The sequence below is a fragment of the Phoenix dactylifera genome, chromosome 3, assembly GCF_051530095.1.
Source record: "Phoenix dactylifera cultivar Ajwa chromosome 3, Ajwa_hap1_PhDact_Kaust_v1.1, whole genome shotgun sequence".
NCBI classification, from domain to species: Eukaryota; Viridiplantae; Streptophyta; class Magnoliopsida; order Arecales; family Arecaceae; genus Phoenix; species Phoenix dactylifera.
In genome coordinates, this window is record NC_143192.1 from 34,739,239 (window position 1) to 34,756,789 (window position 17,551).

The following is a 17,551-nucleotide window of genomic DNA, read 5'->3' on the forward strand; positions in this document are numbered from 1 at the left end:
AGCTCATGATTTACGATTAACAACTTAACACTCACCAGTCAAGATACCGCCTGAAGGAAATATCTCCAACAGGTCCTGTTTGCTATTATTAATACACCAAAAATCATTTGGAAAATAAATTGGAATTTTCCTACAATGTGCATGCTGGATTAGTTTCAATGCTTCTCCAACAGCATCCTGCTCCACAAAACATCCAGGGACAGAGAGGCCCAGAGCATTCATTACTTGAAATGCGAGTTTCCCAAAAAAATACAGTCCATCACATTTAGAGGCAAGAAAATGTAATGCATTTGCTTTTTTCAAGAAATTACTCCCTCCAATCTGCACCAAAGTGCAGCAATATTAGGATAAAAAGACAGGTAAAAAAATACAGATGAGCAAGTTAAAACCAAAAATAAAAATAAAGATGCATGTAAAATCATTTACTAAGTACCAAGATGCATGTCTATTCAATTACGAGATTTATCCACAATTCCACATCCTGGTCATGCTTAGCAAAAGAATAGTGCAGCGAAAAGAATCTGGGATAAGTTCAGAAACATGTCTGATGATTTTGACAAGTTTCAAAAAATTAGTATCGCCCCTACAGATGTGATACTGAAAGGTTTGTGAATTGTAAGAAGATAATCTCATTTCATAATTATATTAGCATGACTGCCATCAAAACATGCAAGTAAATAAAACAAACTGAAAGATAAAGTCATGAAGAAATAAATGGGAATTTATTTAGTCAAGAAATCGATGTTACAATGATTAGATATGTTAAAAGTTCAATTCAAAAAATTATGGGATTGAAGACTGATGTAATATCTGATGCAAGGCTCCAAAACAAACGGAGAATCATCATATATAATTACAACAGAATTTTTCCTTCAACATATAAGTGCATACAGTACACGACAAAACAATGTATGCATGTAGAAACCACAACTTCAGCATCTAAAGCAAATCTATTCCCGTTTCAAACCCATGATGGATGAAAGTCTTACCTATAAAATAATCAAAACTTACAAAATAGCATTGTCATTATCAAAAAGTCCACAAATAGCGATATAAATTACATGAATCAAGTTTTAGGCTGGAATGACAGAAGTGGTGGACAAAATGCCAATGAATACTTCACCCACTCTTGAAAAAGTAACATTGATGGCAATCTGGTAGACACTCAAGTCACCACCATGTATGGCAGTGACCATAAGAGTTTAGATGGAGAAGCCATACAAAAACCATATGACAAACCGTTGTTTGTGGATCATTTCATTACACTAGACCATGACATCGAAGAAAACGAGAAAATATTTTGTTTCTTCCTATGTGTTGAGATCATAGAATTTTCTGCGAAGGCATGGAAGAGCACAACAGCAATTATAATAGGATTGCTAGCATGATCAGAGATAAGCAAAAAAAGCAAAAGAGAAGAGAAACTAACAATACTATAGAGAAGAGAAACCTTATGAGTGAAGAAAATCAATTGTATAGATTGAGCTTTATGGTTCTACCACAAAAATCACAGTAAACTAGTGCGGTCAAGCAATAATTTGAAACTGATTTTTGCCAGTGACTATGTGACGTATAATCTCATTACTATGCTAAGTATCAACTACGAGCATTTTAGTTAACTAGGTGTCCATTTTTGGACTAAATACATACTAGGTGTTCATTTTTGGACTAAATACGTAAGAACTAGATAGTAATATTTTTATTTCTGATAGTGCCATAGAAAAAAGGGGTTTCGGAAACTCTCTTGCAATGCTGCAACTAGTGAAAGAAATCAAGTGACAATTCTTACATCATCAAAGCAATCACCCCGTAGTTTCCTGATGGTTTGCTGATCAAGTGAACTGATAACAAGTCTTTTAAAACTTCTCATCATGCGTAGAATACATTCTTATGTGCACAAGATGCGACTGAGACGAATTTGCCGATAAGTTGTCAGTACTGAAAATCAAACATTTTTGGACATGTTACACACTTAGGAAATGGTAGCTTATATGTTATGCACTTGCACAGTAGCTCTAACGTAATTGTATTGAAATGACTGATATGAACAACTTTGTTGATTAAATGGAACCTTCCCCACTTCCACTAAGCAAAGAAAATTGTGGCCAGATCAAAAGACATAGAAGGAGATACCTATAACCAAGATTCATTGTCTCGGTACCGGGCCCCGTACCGGTGCCACACTAGCATAGTATCGGTACGGTACGGTATGAAATTTGTTTGGCATGCCAAGTGTTGGTACGCCATCCGGATTTGATACCGGTACCAAATCGGTACAGTACGATATGCCCCGTATCACCCGACTCGAGCTAGTACAGCATATCATGCCTACAACAATTTGCCTTAACTATGTAGTCCTCCACCAGCAAAGCCATCTATCTCTACCAACACTGGGGCAACATTTCATGATCCCCACAAACCAGTTATTGTAGGTATTTCTAACTATAGCAATGTATATGGTTCGTTATGCACTGCTAATTTCAAAACCCCCCAAAGTCCATCTCTGGAAAAACAATAAGGATAATACTAGTGTTGTTGGCTATCCTTCATATGGTTTAAAAAGAAGACTTTCTGCAAAAGCAATTCCATTTACCCCGGCAACTTGACATAGAAGATGAACTGAAGAAAAAAAAAGAGAGCATGTTGCACTTTACAATCTAACAAAAAACATATTATAAAGAATAGGTACCAAATCTGCATAGCTTGCAATGACTACTAATTAAAAGATGAATGAGGACAAAGAATATACAATTGCAACATATGGTTGTCTAGTGGTTTTGCTGATATTTTTCAATTGGAGTAGTTCCTCCTCAAAATTGAAGCCAGCAACAGATGCATGGCAAAAGCGAGTGACACCAACAGTTGATGCAAGAATCTTATGTGATAAGGAGAAAGCATCATTAACAAATATGGTGGCGCCCGAAGATAATTTCTCAGAAAACTTGGAACAATTGGCAACTTCTTCTCTGAACATTGTCAGGTTGGCAAGAAGAAGAATATCTACATTCTCCCACTTGTTCATCTTGGACTGCGTCAAACCAGAAACATCATTTGCCGGCACAACTTTTACTTGGAGAAGTGATGACAAACGGTCTGTTAATTGTTAATGTTGAAGTAAAACCAAGTCAATAAACCAAAATAATTTTTTGAGATTATAGGCCAAGATAATTTAAATAAATATCTATCTGAGATTTTCTAATATTCATTTAATCTGCAACCTAACAGTAATGATGCCTAATAAAGCCGATAAAAATAGAAAATTCTCAAAGATACTATGAAATAGCAAAAGAAAAACTGATTGCAAGATCATAACAGTAAAGAGGGATTGGCATCGTTGTGAGCTCTAAGTAATCTACAAGAAGGATAAATCACATGTTTTGACAACAGGAATGATACTGACCTGCAAGGGACTCCACAGAGAAAAGCATTGGATCATGTGGTCGACCCCAGTTACTGACTAGAAGTACTTTTGCCCCAGCATTAAATAAATATTTGATCGTAAAAAGAGATTTATCTAATGAGAAATTGTTAGAGTCCAATGCTTCCAGCACAAGAGTGGAATTAAAACGTACTATGACAACCTCTCCATAGATCTTTTCAATTGGAAAGTTCCTAAGAGTTTGGACATGCAGAAATAAATTTGATTCACCAGAATCACCATTCTTGTCCTGAAGGAAAAAAATGAAAGAAATGCTCTCAAGTCAATGTTACAGCATGCAATATAAGTGAGGATTACAGCTTAAGAGTCTACCTACAGAAGGATAAATAATAAAGTGATTGACAAAAACACAAATTCTGGAGAAATAGACAAAGTCGAGAGACAGGTTATGTAATGATGCTGTTCTGCAATGATATAGGAGATAAACTAACCAAACACCATTCATTTCATCTCCTATCTAATAGATCTTGACTATCAGATTATCCCTATTCTACGCCATCCTCTGCTCCATCATCTAGGCGTCTTAAATTGTGGCAACAAACTGGAACAAAAGGTGACATTTAAAGTTATCCCATGAACTGATTCTTCTACAAATATGAATTATCAAAACCGACAGCAACCATCAATGCATTAAAAATCCAAATTATCACCTTTCATCAGGCTCCACACAATCAGACATTAATTTAGGCATCCTTAAAAGGGAACTCTGCTTCAAAGATTGGCAAAATGCCAAGCATTTAGGCATCCAAAAGAGCAATGACACTTCAACCTATGTATCTGTGCTGTGTGTGCCTGCATGTGTACGTGTGCGCGTGTGTGCACAAATGTAAGGGAATTTATTGACTATGTGGAGTAGTTGATGGTATTTTTTTTTCAAAAAAAGTTAAACACTGAGTCCATGCTCCATCGCATTATAACAGACAAAAAAAAGGTATCAAATTCCAGTAAGCATCTAGCAATGTGATGTGACTATTAAACATTTGAAAACAAATTAAGAATTGAAGTTCCGTAACTTGCTCTACAGCGTCTTTTGATGGGGCATCCAAAAAATTATGCCAAGTACTGATAACTCTTGCTGACATGAGCAAGGCGTCCATTTCTTGGGATACCGATATGTGTCATGCCATGTCCAAGCTTCCAGAAGTGTTGACACTCCAGATTTCAGAAGCTGAAGTGTTTTAGTAATACGGAGCCTCTACCATCACTATACAATTTGATTCATTCCATCTGAAGCTCTTTCCAAGAAAAACAGATAGGTTGGTTCCTTTCAGGGTTTAAGGAACAGCCTCACATATTCAAGACAGTGACAATTTATGAGAATCTTGCGATTCCAGCTTGCAAGTCTGCATGCAATACTGAACAAAAGGAGGACATTCTCGAACCACAAGGTTTTCTATGTCCCTCGCTGGTTTCTTTCTGCCCAAATATGCCAAGCAGAAACCAACCAGAAAAAAAAAATCCTGCCCAGAGAAAATAGTTGGTTCATATTTCTGACAGCACATGATATCAATCGCTTCTTGCTACAGCATGCAATTCTAGATTGATGAAGACCCAGCTTGAGCCTATATATATACCATGGATTCCTCCTCCTTTTCATTATATTCTTCAATACTTTTTAATTGATCAGAAATTTAGAAGTACTAAAACGTTCTTTTATCTATTTATTTATATCTTTTGGACTATTCATATGATTGCATGTTAGATTGCAAGTAGTGAATGATTGATAACATTTGGAAAATCCAAAACACTGTTTGAAAGAGTAACTCGTATAAACAAAGAATGCTGCTAAGTGAATTGAGTCCCATTCTTTCAACTAGAAAATGAAAGTTACATAAGCCTAAAATAATTATGCAATTATACCTTAAGAAATGAAGAAATAATTCCATTATGTCAGTTTAAACCCAAATGAAGGATCCAAGTGCTAGTGCTGATGGGCATGCTGGCCATGCCGACATGTGCCATGCAGAAGAGGAAAAAGAAAGAAAGAGAAAATTTTGGCTTAATAGGGAGTGGCATCAACACATGCTTGACTAGCATGGATCTATATGAGTTAGCATGAGACAATACCCTGTGATACACAGGGTATCACAACAGACGTGCATTCCAAGTGCCTTACACCATGTTGGCTTGGCAATGCATGGTCGGCATTGATTGGAACAGTTGGCACCTGTATCCTGAAGCCAAAAAATAAATAAATACAGCATTCATGTTTGGTTTTTGTCATTTTTATCCAAAACTGACCCATAACCAATGAAACTGGCCAAACTTGATTAGTTTACGTCAAAATTGGTAGAACCTGAAATCGGGGATTAGAGTCTCCTTCATCCTACTCAAAATAGAGCTCGCTTGCACAAAATGAATTGAAATTGAGATTTCTAGAACAAATTTTCATGATGGCAATATACTTTAACAACATATTGATCATTATATTCTTAACAGAAGGTTGGGGGTAATAATGACTAGATTGATTGATATCTTCAGATGCAAGAAAGTGCAAGAGTATTGGTGAACAAATAACATAAATGTATTCTTCGTGTACAAACAAGTTGTACGAGTAAAACTTAAGTAGCTTCCATCAAATATAGTGAAATAGATGTTTCAATGTGTTTGACCACTTGTGATGGACAAAGGTAGACGTGACACAAGTAGCTTAATTTCTATAGTAAAGAAAGTGCAGGAAATGCTATAGCACTGAAGTTAAATATGATGTGTTCTTTGATGGATCCTAGTTCGATCCAATAACAAAGCTTCTTCAAAAAAAAAGTTGGGGGGGGGGGGACTTTTTTGAAGCCGACAAAATTCTAACTACTTCATGGATCCAAGATTTGCGATACCAGTGCATACAATCTCGTACTGAGCATACCATATCGTATCGATACCTAAACTAACCCCTATACTAGGCATACCAACACTTTACTAATATGATGCCTACACAGAGTCCAGTACCGAGATTGAGAACCTTACATGGATCTTTCAAAAGCATGACTATTTGTACAAATCAAACCAAGAGCAAAGAATCAAAATATCATAAAGTTTTCTTAATTTTCTTTTACTTTTTCTGAAAAAGAAAATTAAACCCAACTTTTGTGCTTAGCTAACGAAATTAAGAGATGATATTTTTTTTTGCAGAAGTCCAAACTAAGATCCACATGTTCAAAATACATCTAGTCATCACAATAAAGAAAACTGAAAGAGTCAAGATTACGAAAAAAGCACTACATGGCTCTTTCCATTATCTTTTGAATACCAATAATATCCTTAAACAGAGCACATTCATTTCCTTATAGCTCCATGCCAATACTTAAGAAGGAATAATATAACATCTGACCCACAGCATGATACTTCAAACATATAGAAAGGTGGGGGGTGGGGTAGTGAATACAGTTTTATTCAAAGAACAAAACACGCATTATTCTCACCTTGGAACTCCCTTTTAGTCGGTTCAAACATGTAGAGGTAACTTCCTGAATCACATCCGTCACTTTTCTCTACAAACAACTCTTAACAGTTTCATTTTAGGCCGAGATTGAAACAAGTACATAATAGAAAAAGAAGCCCATTGTGCATGGTTGGGTTATCTTGTTTATGTTTTTAGATTTGTTTGGATGAGTCGAACAAGTAATTCAAATGTTCATAGCATGCCATTCTATGATTTGAAACAGATAAAACTACAATATTAGTTTTCCCTAGCATGTATCTGCATATTTGAAGAATCGCCCAAGACAATGCTATAAATCTTTCCATGAGCTATGTACCCGTAATTGGCATTATGCTGTATGATCATTTCAGAACCAACTGATACTTGCATGATAAGTTTTGATTCAAGCCCTAACAGTGAGAATTCTTGAAATATCGCAAATTGTTCTCATACTATGAATAAAATTCCATGACCTTCAAGTGATAATGAACCGAATTATAAGACAATTTGATGACCAACAAATAGGAGGCTGTCATATATGATTTAGAATTACCACTTCTTGAACATGGCATGTCTTTATGGAGTCTACCACTTGCCGGCACATAACTCTGAATTCTGAATGATAAGATCTTAAAGTACCTGGAGCAAAGAGAATAATGAATTGGCAACAACAATTTCGAAAATGAAGGAGAATAAAAAGAAGAATCCCGCTGCATAAATTATTGTTATTACTTTTGACGTCTTACCCAAACGAGATTGAAGCTGTTTGCAGCTCCAGGATCCAGCAGTGGTGTTGCAAGACATACATGAGGAATGTGGAAGCAATGTTAATGACTCAAAACGGCAATGGAGTTGATAAAGGAAGCTTGAAGTGTGAAGCATTGTCTGAGGCCGACTAATCGCTTCCTAATCGACAGAAAAATACTCATTAAAACAGACCTAACAAAAGTATAGTAGTTCATAAATTTTCTTCAAATTAAAATATAAAACCATATGCATTCAGTCAATCCCTTAACAAACAATGCAATGAAAAAAATGAGAGAAGGAACATAAGATAAGATAAACGAGGTCGTTCGAACTCCTTCAGCATCCGTCACCTTCGCAGGAAAGAGGAAAGATCAAGAAGCAAAGTGAGACGGCGAGGCGTTACCTTGGAGGTCGTTCGAACTCCTTCAGCCTCCGTCTCCTTCGCAGGAAAGTGGAAAGATCAAGAAGGAAAGTGAGACGGCGAAGAGGCGTTATCCATCTTTCAGCCCAAAAAAAAAAGAGGCGTTATCTTGGAGGTCGTTCGAACTCTTCCAGCCACCGTCTCCTTCGCAGGGAGGAGGCAGAACCGGATAAGGCTATTGGATTGGACGTAGGTATTAAAAAAAAAAAGGTTTTGCATAAATATTTTTTAAAAAAATTTAAATTTGCATAAATACTTTTTAAAAATTTATATTTATTTTTATACCCTCGTAAAATACTATTTTGGTACAAATGTCCCTAATATAACGGTTCTTCTAACACCATTAATAAAAATCATATTTATTTTAATTAAAAATAAAATAAAATTTTGAAATTACTTTTTTGTTTTCTGTTGTGATCGTCTTATAATTAAATATTTCTTTCTACCCATCTACCCATTAAAAATATTTTAGTCATTTTAATTTAAAACTGTTAATTTTTTAACGGCGGGCGTGGGTATATATGAAATAAGAATAAGAAAATAAAATAATAAAACAAAAATTTTACGAAGGTATACATATAAAAATGAATTTAAAAAGATATTTATATAAAATTTGATATTTAGAAGGGTATTTATAAAAAAAAAATTCTCTGAAAAATTGGGCTCAGATGCGAGAAAAGAAGTGGAAACGGTTCGCGCAAGTTAGAGTTGCAATCCAAAGCCGAGGGATTTGATTCTAGAAGAAACCCGATTCATCTCTGAACCAATTCGTAGTTACCCTGCCTCCCTCTTGGTTCCGAGAATGTGCAAGGGGTGGAGGAGGAGAAGAAGAAAAAGAGAACGAGAAGGGAAGAGGCTATTCATTCTTTTCTTTTCTTTTTTTTTTTTTCTGAATAAACATGAGGCAATCTCCATTATATAGGGTGCCCTAGATTTTTCTGGTTCTTCCGCAGCGCGAACGCTTTAATTAAAGGTCGCCCAAGTATGGCATCTGAACCCACGAACAAAACAATTGTGTAGGTTTACCTGCGATGGTCCAAACAACTTGGGAGCACTCACTGAGGTTTTTCAATGAAATGGAGATCGCTCTAAGTTGGTCATGTGCAATCCCAAATTTTTTCCTGCAATTCTCTGCAACCGGATGCCATATGCGGCTCATCCCATGGATGTCCTACGGTACAAGGGACTTATTTATTTTATGCACTTCTCTCTTTTTTTAACCAAAAATACCACAAAAATCAATGCGCTCTAGCCCTCCTGGACTACCGGATATCTCGCCAATGCTTATACCCCCCGTGAGACGCAACTTTATAGTGTCTTTTGGCAAGTCGTGACCCATAAACCACTTGTAGAAATTAGGCTCTCGTAAACCCATGACGGCGCAAATCACATCTAATGAAGAGCCCAGCAAACCTTGAAAACCAACAAAAGTAGGAAGAATAGTTGTGAGAATCTATACAGCTATATGTTTAGTTATACATCCGTTATATATTAAATAAATTTTTAGTATTTATACAAAACTAAAGAATTTAAATCACAATATTTTTTTTTAGGTGAAGCCTTAGGTTACGACAAACGCTACAGCATGAAGTCATTAGGGCTGATCATAAACTGAACGTAATGTTTGTGATTAGATTTGGATAAATTTACATCTTTAATTTAGTAAGGTTGGCAATGCTTAAACGGAAGGAGTATTTGAGAATCCATGCTGGTAATATATTTAGTTCTATATTGACTATGTACTCGATAGATTTTAGCTATTTATGCAAAATTTAGAAATTTAAATAATACCTTTCGGCTGCTGATTTTTTTGGATGAGCTCTTGGGTTGTGACAATGGTAGGAGGCATTTACTTGTTCAATTGTTAAAATAATACCTAACCTAGTTATTATTGAGCCAAGTACTCAATAATAATTGTGATTCGTTCTAGAATGTTCTAAAATGCACCCTTGCCATGTAAGTTTTTCAATTTGCTAACAATGTCCCATTAATAAATCGACGGTGTTTGGAAAAGCTTCTTCCGTGCTTGAAATAATATTAACATTGAATAAGTTTTGATATTTTGCCAGCCTGCAATCCCTTTGCAAACCAAAATCCTGGCTCTGAAACTGGCAGAAATTTGATGGTAATTGGGTACGGTGCTTGTGTTGGGCCAACGGACAAGGTAGTAGTCTCTCTAACTCGAATACGACAACGTAGAAGGATCGAAAGCCCATCATCAATCCATTGATGCCCATAGGTTGGGCCTGAGCTTTTCAATAGAATTCACCAAAAGGCCCAGCCTGAGCGATGTAACAATTCTGGGTTACTAACGTTTAGATACGCCTCATATAAACTGGCCCTTTCACAGTATTCTTCCACTGAATGTGCACATTTGCATTTAATTGGAACTGCCAAAGTAGCCCTCAGCATTCTAACCAATAATGAACCTAACCATTGAAAACTTGGTCATATCCAACTTTAACATTTTGAACTGAAACACAAATTGGCTTGGATTTGTATAGATCATGCTGGATTGATCTACGCAAGGCTTAATTTCCATTGGGGGTTCTTTTAGAAATGAGAATTTACATTGTTGGCGACATGCGGCTGCTAAAGTTTTGTTGAGCGAGATTGGGAGCCTTCTAACTAAAATTCGAGTTGGGCGAGGCTTTATCTTCAACTCAAACACAAACCAACTTGAAATCGGGATAACATTTTTGGACTCGAGCCTCACTAAAATTAAGCATCTAATGGCTAGCTCTGCCCAACCCAAACTGCAAGCTTGCATAGCCCATAATCAAATTTTACCTGCACCCCATGAATCAAGATCTTTTAATTCAGTGATAATTAAAGAATTAAATTTTACCAGCACCTGCATGGACCAAATTTTACCAGTCCCATATTGAGAATTAAAGAATCAAAGAGCTACATATACATTTGCGGAGGAGGAGAACAACATGGATGATGAAAATTTAGGACAGATGCATTCTCGTATGGTTCAATTTTTCTTTTGTATGTATATTTTAGAGAGTCAATAACAAAAAATTAATTCATTATTTGGATTTAACAGGGGTGTATTTGTGAATCATCTAAAAATTTTACAAATAAAGAGTTTTCATTTATTTAAATCAAATTACTTTCCCTATATTTAACTTTCCTTTCTTTTTTTCTACCATGTGACATGTTATAATTTCACGTAACCATCGTCAAATGCTTCTAGCTGGAAAGAGTCCACATGCTGTGTCGTTTGTTTGGTAGTGTCTTGAACGTGAAAGGAAGACAGGCAGTGGCAGCCGAAGAGCCTCAGCCACACCTCTTCTTATCATAATTTATCAGCGTCGGAACGTCATTCTTTGCTTGCATTTACGTCCATTTTTGCTTGCATTTGCTGATAAAGATTGGTCATTGGCGTGGCAATCTTGAAATGAGGAAGCGCAGTTCTGGCAGTTGTCGTGTCCCCAAAAGTTAACAAAAAGCCGCTCCACTAATTGAGCACTTGAGCATAACTCTTGATAAGATTTCTACATGCCAACGTCACTCAAGAAGTAAGCCAACTTCGCGGCTTCCTCTTCTTAAAAATAGTAAATAGCAAGTGGAACCTGGTAAAAATTGTCATGAAAGAGGAGACTTAAAAACGTATATTTATTGAAGACCATAGACGTGATTGACCTAGCTCCGTTGGCACAGTTGTTGATAGATCAGGAAGTATCTTCGAACTTTTTAAAAAATTAAAAAATTAAAAATATCGGCTTAGAAAAACTTCAAAATAAAAATTATTTTAAAAAAATATTTTTAGCATGTATCGAAAAGCTGTTTTAGATATATAATTTTTTTAGATCAAAATATTCATAATAAAATTATATAATTATAGAAAGTGTACCTTTATATTAAAATACACGAAGGAAGAAATCTACAGAAATTCTAGTAGGTAGAAAATTCTAATTAGTTTTAGCTTTTTTTTTTTTTTCTCTGATCAAAATATTTTATTTATTTATTTATTTTTTATTTTAATTTTTGTTTGAGGGGAGAGTTTTTCCTTGGGCGAACCCATACCGAGTAATTTTAGGCTATAACACCAAACATGAAAAGGACAAGTCCCTCTCTCAGCACATAATGAGGCGAGGGTGTTTCCGTCCATTCAAACCTACGACAACGTCAACACTTTGTCCGCCACCTCTATCTCACCGTTCAACCAGCCCGAAGTCTGGTGCCCCCTTCACTCTCTCTCTCTTTAACTTTCTATATTAAATCTTATCTCTGTGAAGCAACCGTCCGAGCAATGGCGGAACAAGGCGCGAAGCCCCACGCCCTTATCATCGCCTATCCCCTCCAAGGCCACATCATCCCCGTCGTCCACCTCGCCATCAAGCTGGCTTCCAAAGGCTTCACCATCACCTTTGCGAACACAGAAGCCGTCCACCACCAGACCACCCAAGCCCACAACTCCGACGACATCTTCGCCGGTGCCCGTGCATCCGGCCTCGACATCCGCTACGAGGTTGTCAGCGACGGCCTTCCCGTCTCCTTCGACCGATCCCTCAACCATGACCAATTCATGGCCGCCCTCCTCCACGTCCTCTCGGCCCATGTCGAGGAGCTCATGCAAAAGCTATTGCATGCCAGCCCCCCGATCACCTGCCTCATCACCGACACCTTCTTCGTCTGGCCCTCCACCATAGCCAAGAAGTTTGGCATACCCTATGTCTCCTACTGGACCGAGGCTGCCATCATCTTCGCCCTCTACTACCACATGAACCTCCTTACAAAACATGGCCACTTCGCTTCTCTTGGTAATAAGTACAACTTCTTCATCTATTGTTAGAATTTGTTGCCAACCTCAACATGTTTGTCGATGGATTGCAGAGAATCGCAAGGATGCCATAACGTACATACCAGGAGTGCCAATGATCGAGCCAACCGAACTCATGTCATACCTCCAAGAGACTGATACGTCTTCCGTGGTGCACCAAATAATCTTCAAATCGTTCGAAGAAGCCAAGGGGGCGGACTTCGTACTATGCAACACGGTGCAAGAGCTCGAGCCAGAGACCATCTCGGCACTGCAGAACGAGAAGCCATTCTATGCCATCGGTCCGATCTTTCCGGCGGGCTTCACCAAGAGCACCGTCGCAACGAGCTTGTGGACCGAGTCGGATTGCTCTCAATGGCTTCACTCCAAGCCGGCAGGCTCCGTCCTGTACATTTCCTTTGGAAGCTACGCTCATGTGAGCAAGAGAGACTTGGAGGAGATAGCATATGGGATTTTAGGCAGCAAGGCGAACTTTATATGGGTTCTTCGACCGGACATCGTAAGCTCCGACGATCCCGAGCCATTGCCGAGAGGATTCTTAAAGGAGAGTCATGGGAGAGGGATCGTCGTTCAGTGGTGCTGCCAAATAGAAGTGCTGTCGCACCCTTCGATCGGAGGCTTCTTGACGCATTGTGGGTGGAATTCGATATTGGAGAGCATATGGTGCGCCGTCCCGTTGCTGTGTTTTCCGCTGCTGACCGATCAGTTCACAAACAGGAAGTTGGTGGTCCAAGATTGGAGGATCGGTGTCGGAATTGGAGAGCTTAATGCTGTGAGGAGGAAGGAAGTCTCGAAGAAAATCGACAGTTTGATGGGAGGAGAAATTGGAGACCAAGCCAGGAAGGAGATCAAGAAGGTGAGGAAGGCCCTCGAGAGTGCACTCGCTCCTGACGGCTCGTCGCAGAAAAACTTTGATCAATTTATTAAGGATCTAATGAAGCATGGTTCGGAAATAAAACCCAATGGAAAATGATATGTATCTTATTTGTAGCTCAATTTCTTCCTCCATCTAACTATGAACATGCAGTATCTAAGGAAGAAAGACAATGAGCTAATTATTGTGAATTATGTTCTACAATAAAATAAGAAGAGTTCTCATGGCGTGGTTAGGTGAAACATTATGGAACATGCTTTGAGACATGGATTCTGTGCACAGAAAAAGTTGTCTGGACGCATTAACGCTTGATTGGTAGCTAAATAATCAAACTTTTGCTAACAATACCAACCTCCCCCTCCCATATATGGCAAGAATGGACTTTCCATGAGCATACAATTATTCATGAAAATATTTGAAGATATATATATCCAAATTTCCAACATGTAGATTCGGCAGGGCAACTACCAATCAGGTATATGGATGAGGAAAAAAAATTTCAAGTCCTTTTATTGGGGAGAAGTTAATATATACAAGAATGCATGGAAGGTGAATGAAACAATGTAGATTGTAGCTTTCGACATTTGCACGCAATTCTTAAAGTAACTATTCTTCTTGCATTTTTACTTACATCCAACAAGCAAGCATCTAGTTGATAACTATGATTTCATTAATTAAATTGTAATCTGCATATTAAAATTCTTAAAGTAACTAATCTTCCAGCTACAGATTATGTTGTTTAGAGGCTAGCCAATTTGAGGTAGGGCTAACTTGAAGCAGAGCCAATTGGGGGCAGAGCTTATTTGACATGGGCATATTAATTAAGGCTAAACTTTACATCTCCAGCGATCAAGCAGCCAAATTTTATTTTGTGACCAAATTATTTTGAGATATGCCAAGTGATTGAGGTGTACTAAATAAATTGCATTATGCATATTTCCATATGTTTGCTTGCGGAGAAAGAATTTATTAATTATATGTCATATAAACTATTTACTCAAGATAATTAATTTTTCACTACCAATTAGCTTCTAACATTAATACAACTTGATATGCTTCCATAAGACTTTTGGCCACTTAAACTTAATTTAATAACTAATGACTCAGAAATCCCACTTAAACTTATCTGCATATAGCTTTATGTTTGCTAGTTCTTGTAGTTGATTTATTTATTAATTTTTTGATATTGAGGGAGGCAAGGCCACCCAGCTTTTATTAGAAAAAGAGATTTTACAGAAACTATTTACAAAGGAATAATTTAATTAATTTAATCTATCATAAAATACAATAGCGTAGTTTTCATCTTTTGTTTATCTAAAAGAAATTATGTTACGGATTCCTAGTAGTGAAAATGAAGTGGTTGTCTGCTATGGCTGCCTCTCGCTTCATTCCAAAGATCAAGAAGACACCTCACAACAACTTGAAGGTAGAATCTAACCAAGATTGGAACAGGTGAGCCAATGTTTTAGTTCTTGAGTTCTTTATCTCAGAGCCGTCTTATTTTAATAGATATCGACAAAGCAAAAGCTTGGTTACATTCTTCATACAATGGATTGTCTCTAGACCTTTAGTGCATGTCTTGGATCCCTTTGGAAGCCACTTTTCTGAAGATGCCTGTAAATAATTCATCTACTGACTTTTTATGTGAATAATCCATCAAAGAAACGAAATGGGCAATATCCTAGTGCTTGGATTGACCTTCCACCATGGTGGGAGGTTCTTGTCTTCATTGAGCAATCCATCCTTATCTTCTCAAGGGATTTGTCTTCTTCTAAACGTCGTTAAGTCATCAATCTAAAGATGCCTTGAGTACACGCTGGACTGTGCATATTGGTCTGTCCTTATCTCCTGGAACATAAGCATAAATCTCTTTGTCCAGAGCTTGCCTAGCATTTTACTTTTTTAATTAAAGGAAATAATGAGGAATCATCTAAAAACATGAAGGTGCGCTTGCCACTTCACCTGTATTTCCCAAATCATGTATACAATAGAGAGCGAAACAATTGTAAATATTCATCAGCTTTTGCATGGTATTTGTGCCAAGTGCCAATTTCATTAAAAAGAATAAAGATACAAAACACCAAGTAAACAAGTTTGATGGAAACAAGTAAACAGAAAGAAGGCGGATAATTGGCCTCCAAAAGAGGAGGAGATATGAATTTGCTTAAGGAGATTCTATTATTACTTCCAATCCAAAGAGACCAAAAGATGGCAATGATTAAGAGGAACCAATGCAAAGGCTATTGATAGAATAGACTTCTCCAAGGTGTTTTGCAGTGGCCTCAAACCATGTTCCAACTGAAGGCAGAGAAGGGGCATTGGAAGAGAAGGTGGTCTATGGCATTTTGTGTGAGAAAATTGTTCGATGGGTCAGTCTTACTTGATGTAAGATGTAAGAGTAGCAATGGCCATTTGTCCTCTAGCTCAACCCAGTCCAACCAGCTAGCTTGTCAGCAATGGCCATTTGTAAGCCCATGTCTGTGCTTAATTATTGAGTTGTTTGCGAGGTTGTTTACTGAAACTTGATTTGATAGCCGATTCCAAGGTTGTTTAAAGCACCTTTACTTCTAGGACTCCTTATTCCTGCCAAGCCCAAAATGTTTAATTAAATCAGACCTAAGGCTTTTAAGAAATAAGCCTAAATTTACATAATCATGTGATGGGTTTTGGTATCCTGACTTAGATGGGTCAAAATCTGCTGATAAACCCCACCCAAATAGTTGGTGAATCAAGGATGTCTGCCTTAGATCGGTTGGCGAACCCAATGGTTTTTCGAATCTGGTCTAGATTAGGAATTAGGAGTTTATTTGGTTTAGATCAATTTTGCCACCCCTAGACATGCATTACTTAGTTGTCACAAATTGAGATATCAATATAAGAAGGTGGCGTGCCCTCATACGTTAAAAGGTTTTAATTTATTTTTTACTATTTTTTAAAAAAATTTAATAGCTAAATTGGATCTCAATTATATTTTTTTAACATCATTCTTAGGTGCATGTCATTAGTTTTATTTATTTTATGCTATTATTTATATTTTAATAGCTAGATCAAATCTCAATCATACTTTTTAACATGGTCCTTAGGTATATGTCCCTGTCAATGATTAGTGAAATATTTTCTTAATTTTTCAATCAATACACAATCTTTTATTTTTAATAAAATTCAAAGAGCTTATGGTTATATCCATAAAATTAGCTCTCTCTTTGCTATCAAAATCAGGACCTACGCAGTGATTGTATCAATACACAATCTTTTATTTTTAATAAAATTCAAAGAGCTTATGGTTATATCCATAAAATTAGCTCTCTCTTTGCTATCAAAATCAGGACCTACGCAGTGATTGTAATATTTCTAGAAAACGGAACTGGTTCCTATCTAACTTCACTAGGTCGAACAAGCACCAAAGAAAAATCTCGAATAAAACAACAGAGATGGGAAAGACCAGTTTGGAGAATTTAAAATAGAATTGGCTTCTCTGTACGCATGAGAGATGGTGACATGATGGATATCTCGAGGCAGAAGCCTAGCATTATTGAGGATGACAAACGTATAGAACAAGTTGGCTTTCTAACTTCGAAGCCAGTTGTTCACTATATTCACTGCATGTGAATGCGCCCCAATTTTTTACATCCACTCCTAGCTCCGGTAAGGGATAGCAATTTATGATCAGATGCATCAATTGGATCCGTAAAAAATCTATTTTAAATAGGTTTAAATTTGACATAAATAAATTTAAATCATAAATCGATTGATTTGTATAGACATATTTATTAAGTTGATTGAGGTCAGGTTTAGATCTTTCATCTATTTAACCCATTTTGATCCAGTTAATAGTTGAATCGGGTCATAATTGGATTCAT

At 37.0% G+C, this 17,551-nt stretch overlaps 2 protein-coding genes across 19 annotated transcripts in view; one reads left to right on the top strand and one right to left on the bottom strand.

The window, feature by feature from the left end:
- Positions 1-8,218, bottom strand: part of LOC103721309 (uncharacterized) — a 39,459-nt gene extending 31,241 nt beyond the window's left edge. For 16 of the 18 annotated variants that reach the window (XR_005510713.3, XR_005510712.3, XR_015976244.1 and 13 more), the window contains exons 1-6: positions 8,008-8,216; positions 7,604-7,763; positions 7,411-7,496; positions 3,401-3,668; positions 2,750-3,093; positions 36-321 (exon numbers count right to left, since the gene is read on the bottom strand). Coding sequence is in view for 14 of the 18 variants with exons in the window: in XM_088718104.2 (XP_088574230.1) it covers positions 36-321; positions 2,750-3,093; positions 3,401-3,668; positions 7,411-7,496; positions 7,604-7,739 (1,120 nt within the window). In the remaining 4 variants the exon portion in view is untranslated. Of the gene's footprint in view, positions 1-35; positions 322-2,749; positions 3,094-3,400; positions 3,669-7,410; positions 7,497-7,603; positions 7,764-7,954 lie in introns of all 18 variants that reach the window. The other 2 variants (XM_039123643.3, XM_039123639.3) reach the window with 2 other exon arrangements.
- Positions 8,219-12,076: 3,858 nt separating this feature from the next.
- On the top strand, positions 12,077-13,933 carry LOC103721317 (UDP-glycosyltransferase 86A1-like). The gene is made up of 2 exons (XM_039123647.3): positions 12,077-12,797; positions 12,871-13,933. The coding sequence occupies exons 1-2, from the start codon at positions 12,287-12,289 to the stop codon at positions 13,788-13,790; spliced, it is 1,431 nt and encodes a 476-aa protein (XP_038979575.3). The 5' UTR covers positions 12,077-12,286; the 3' UTR covers positions 13,791-13,933.
- The last annotated feature ends 3,618 nt before the right edge of the window (positions 13,934-17,551 follow it).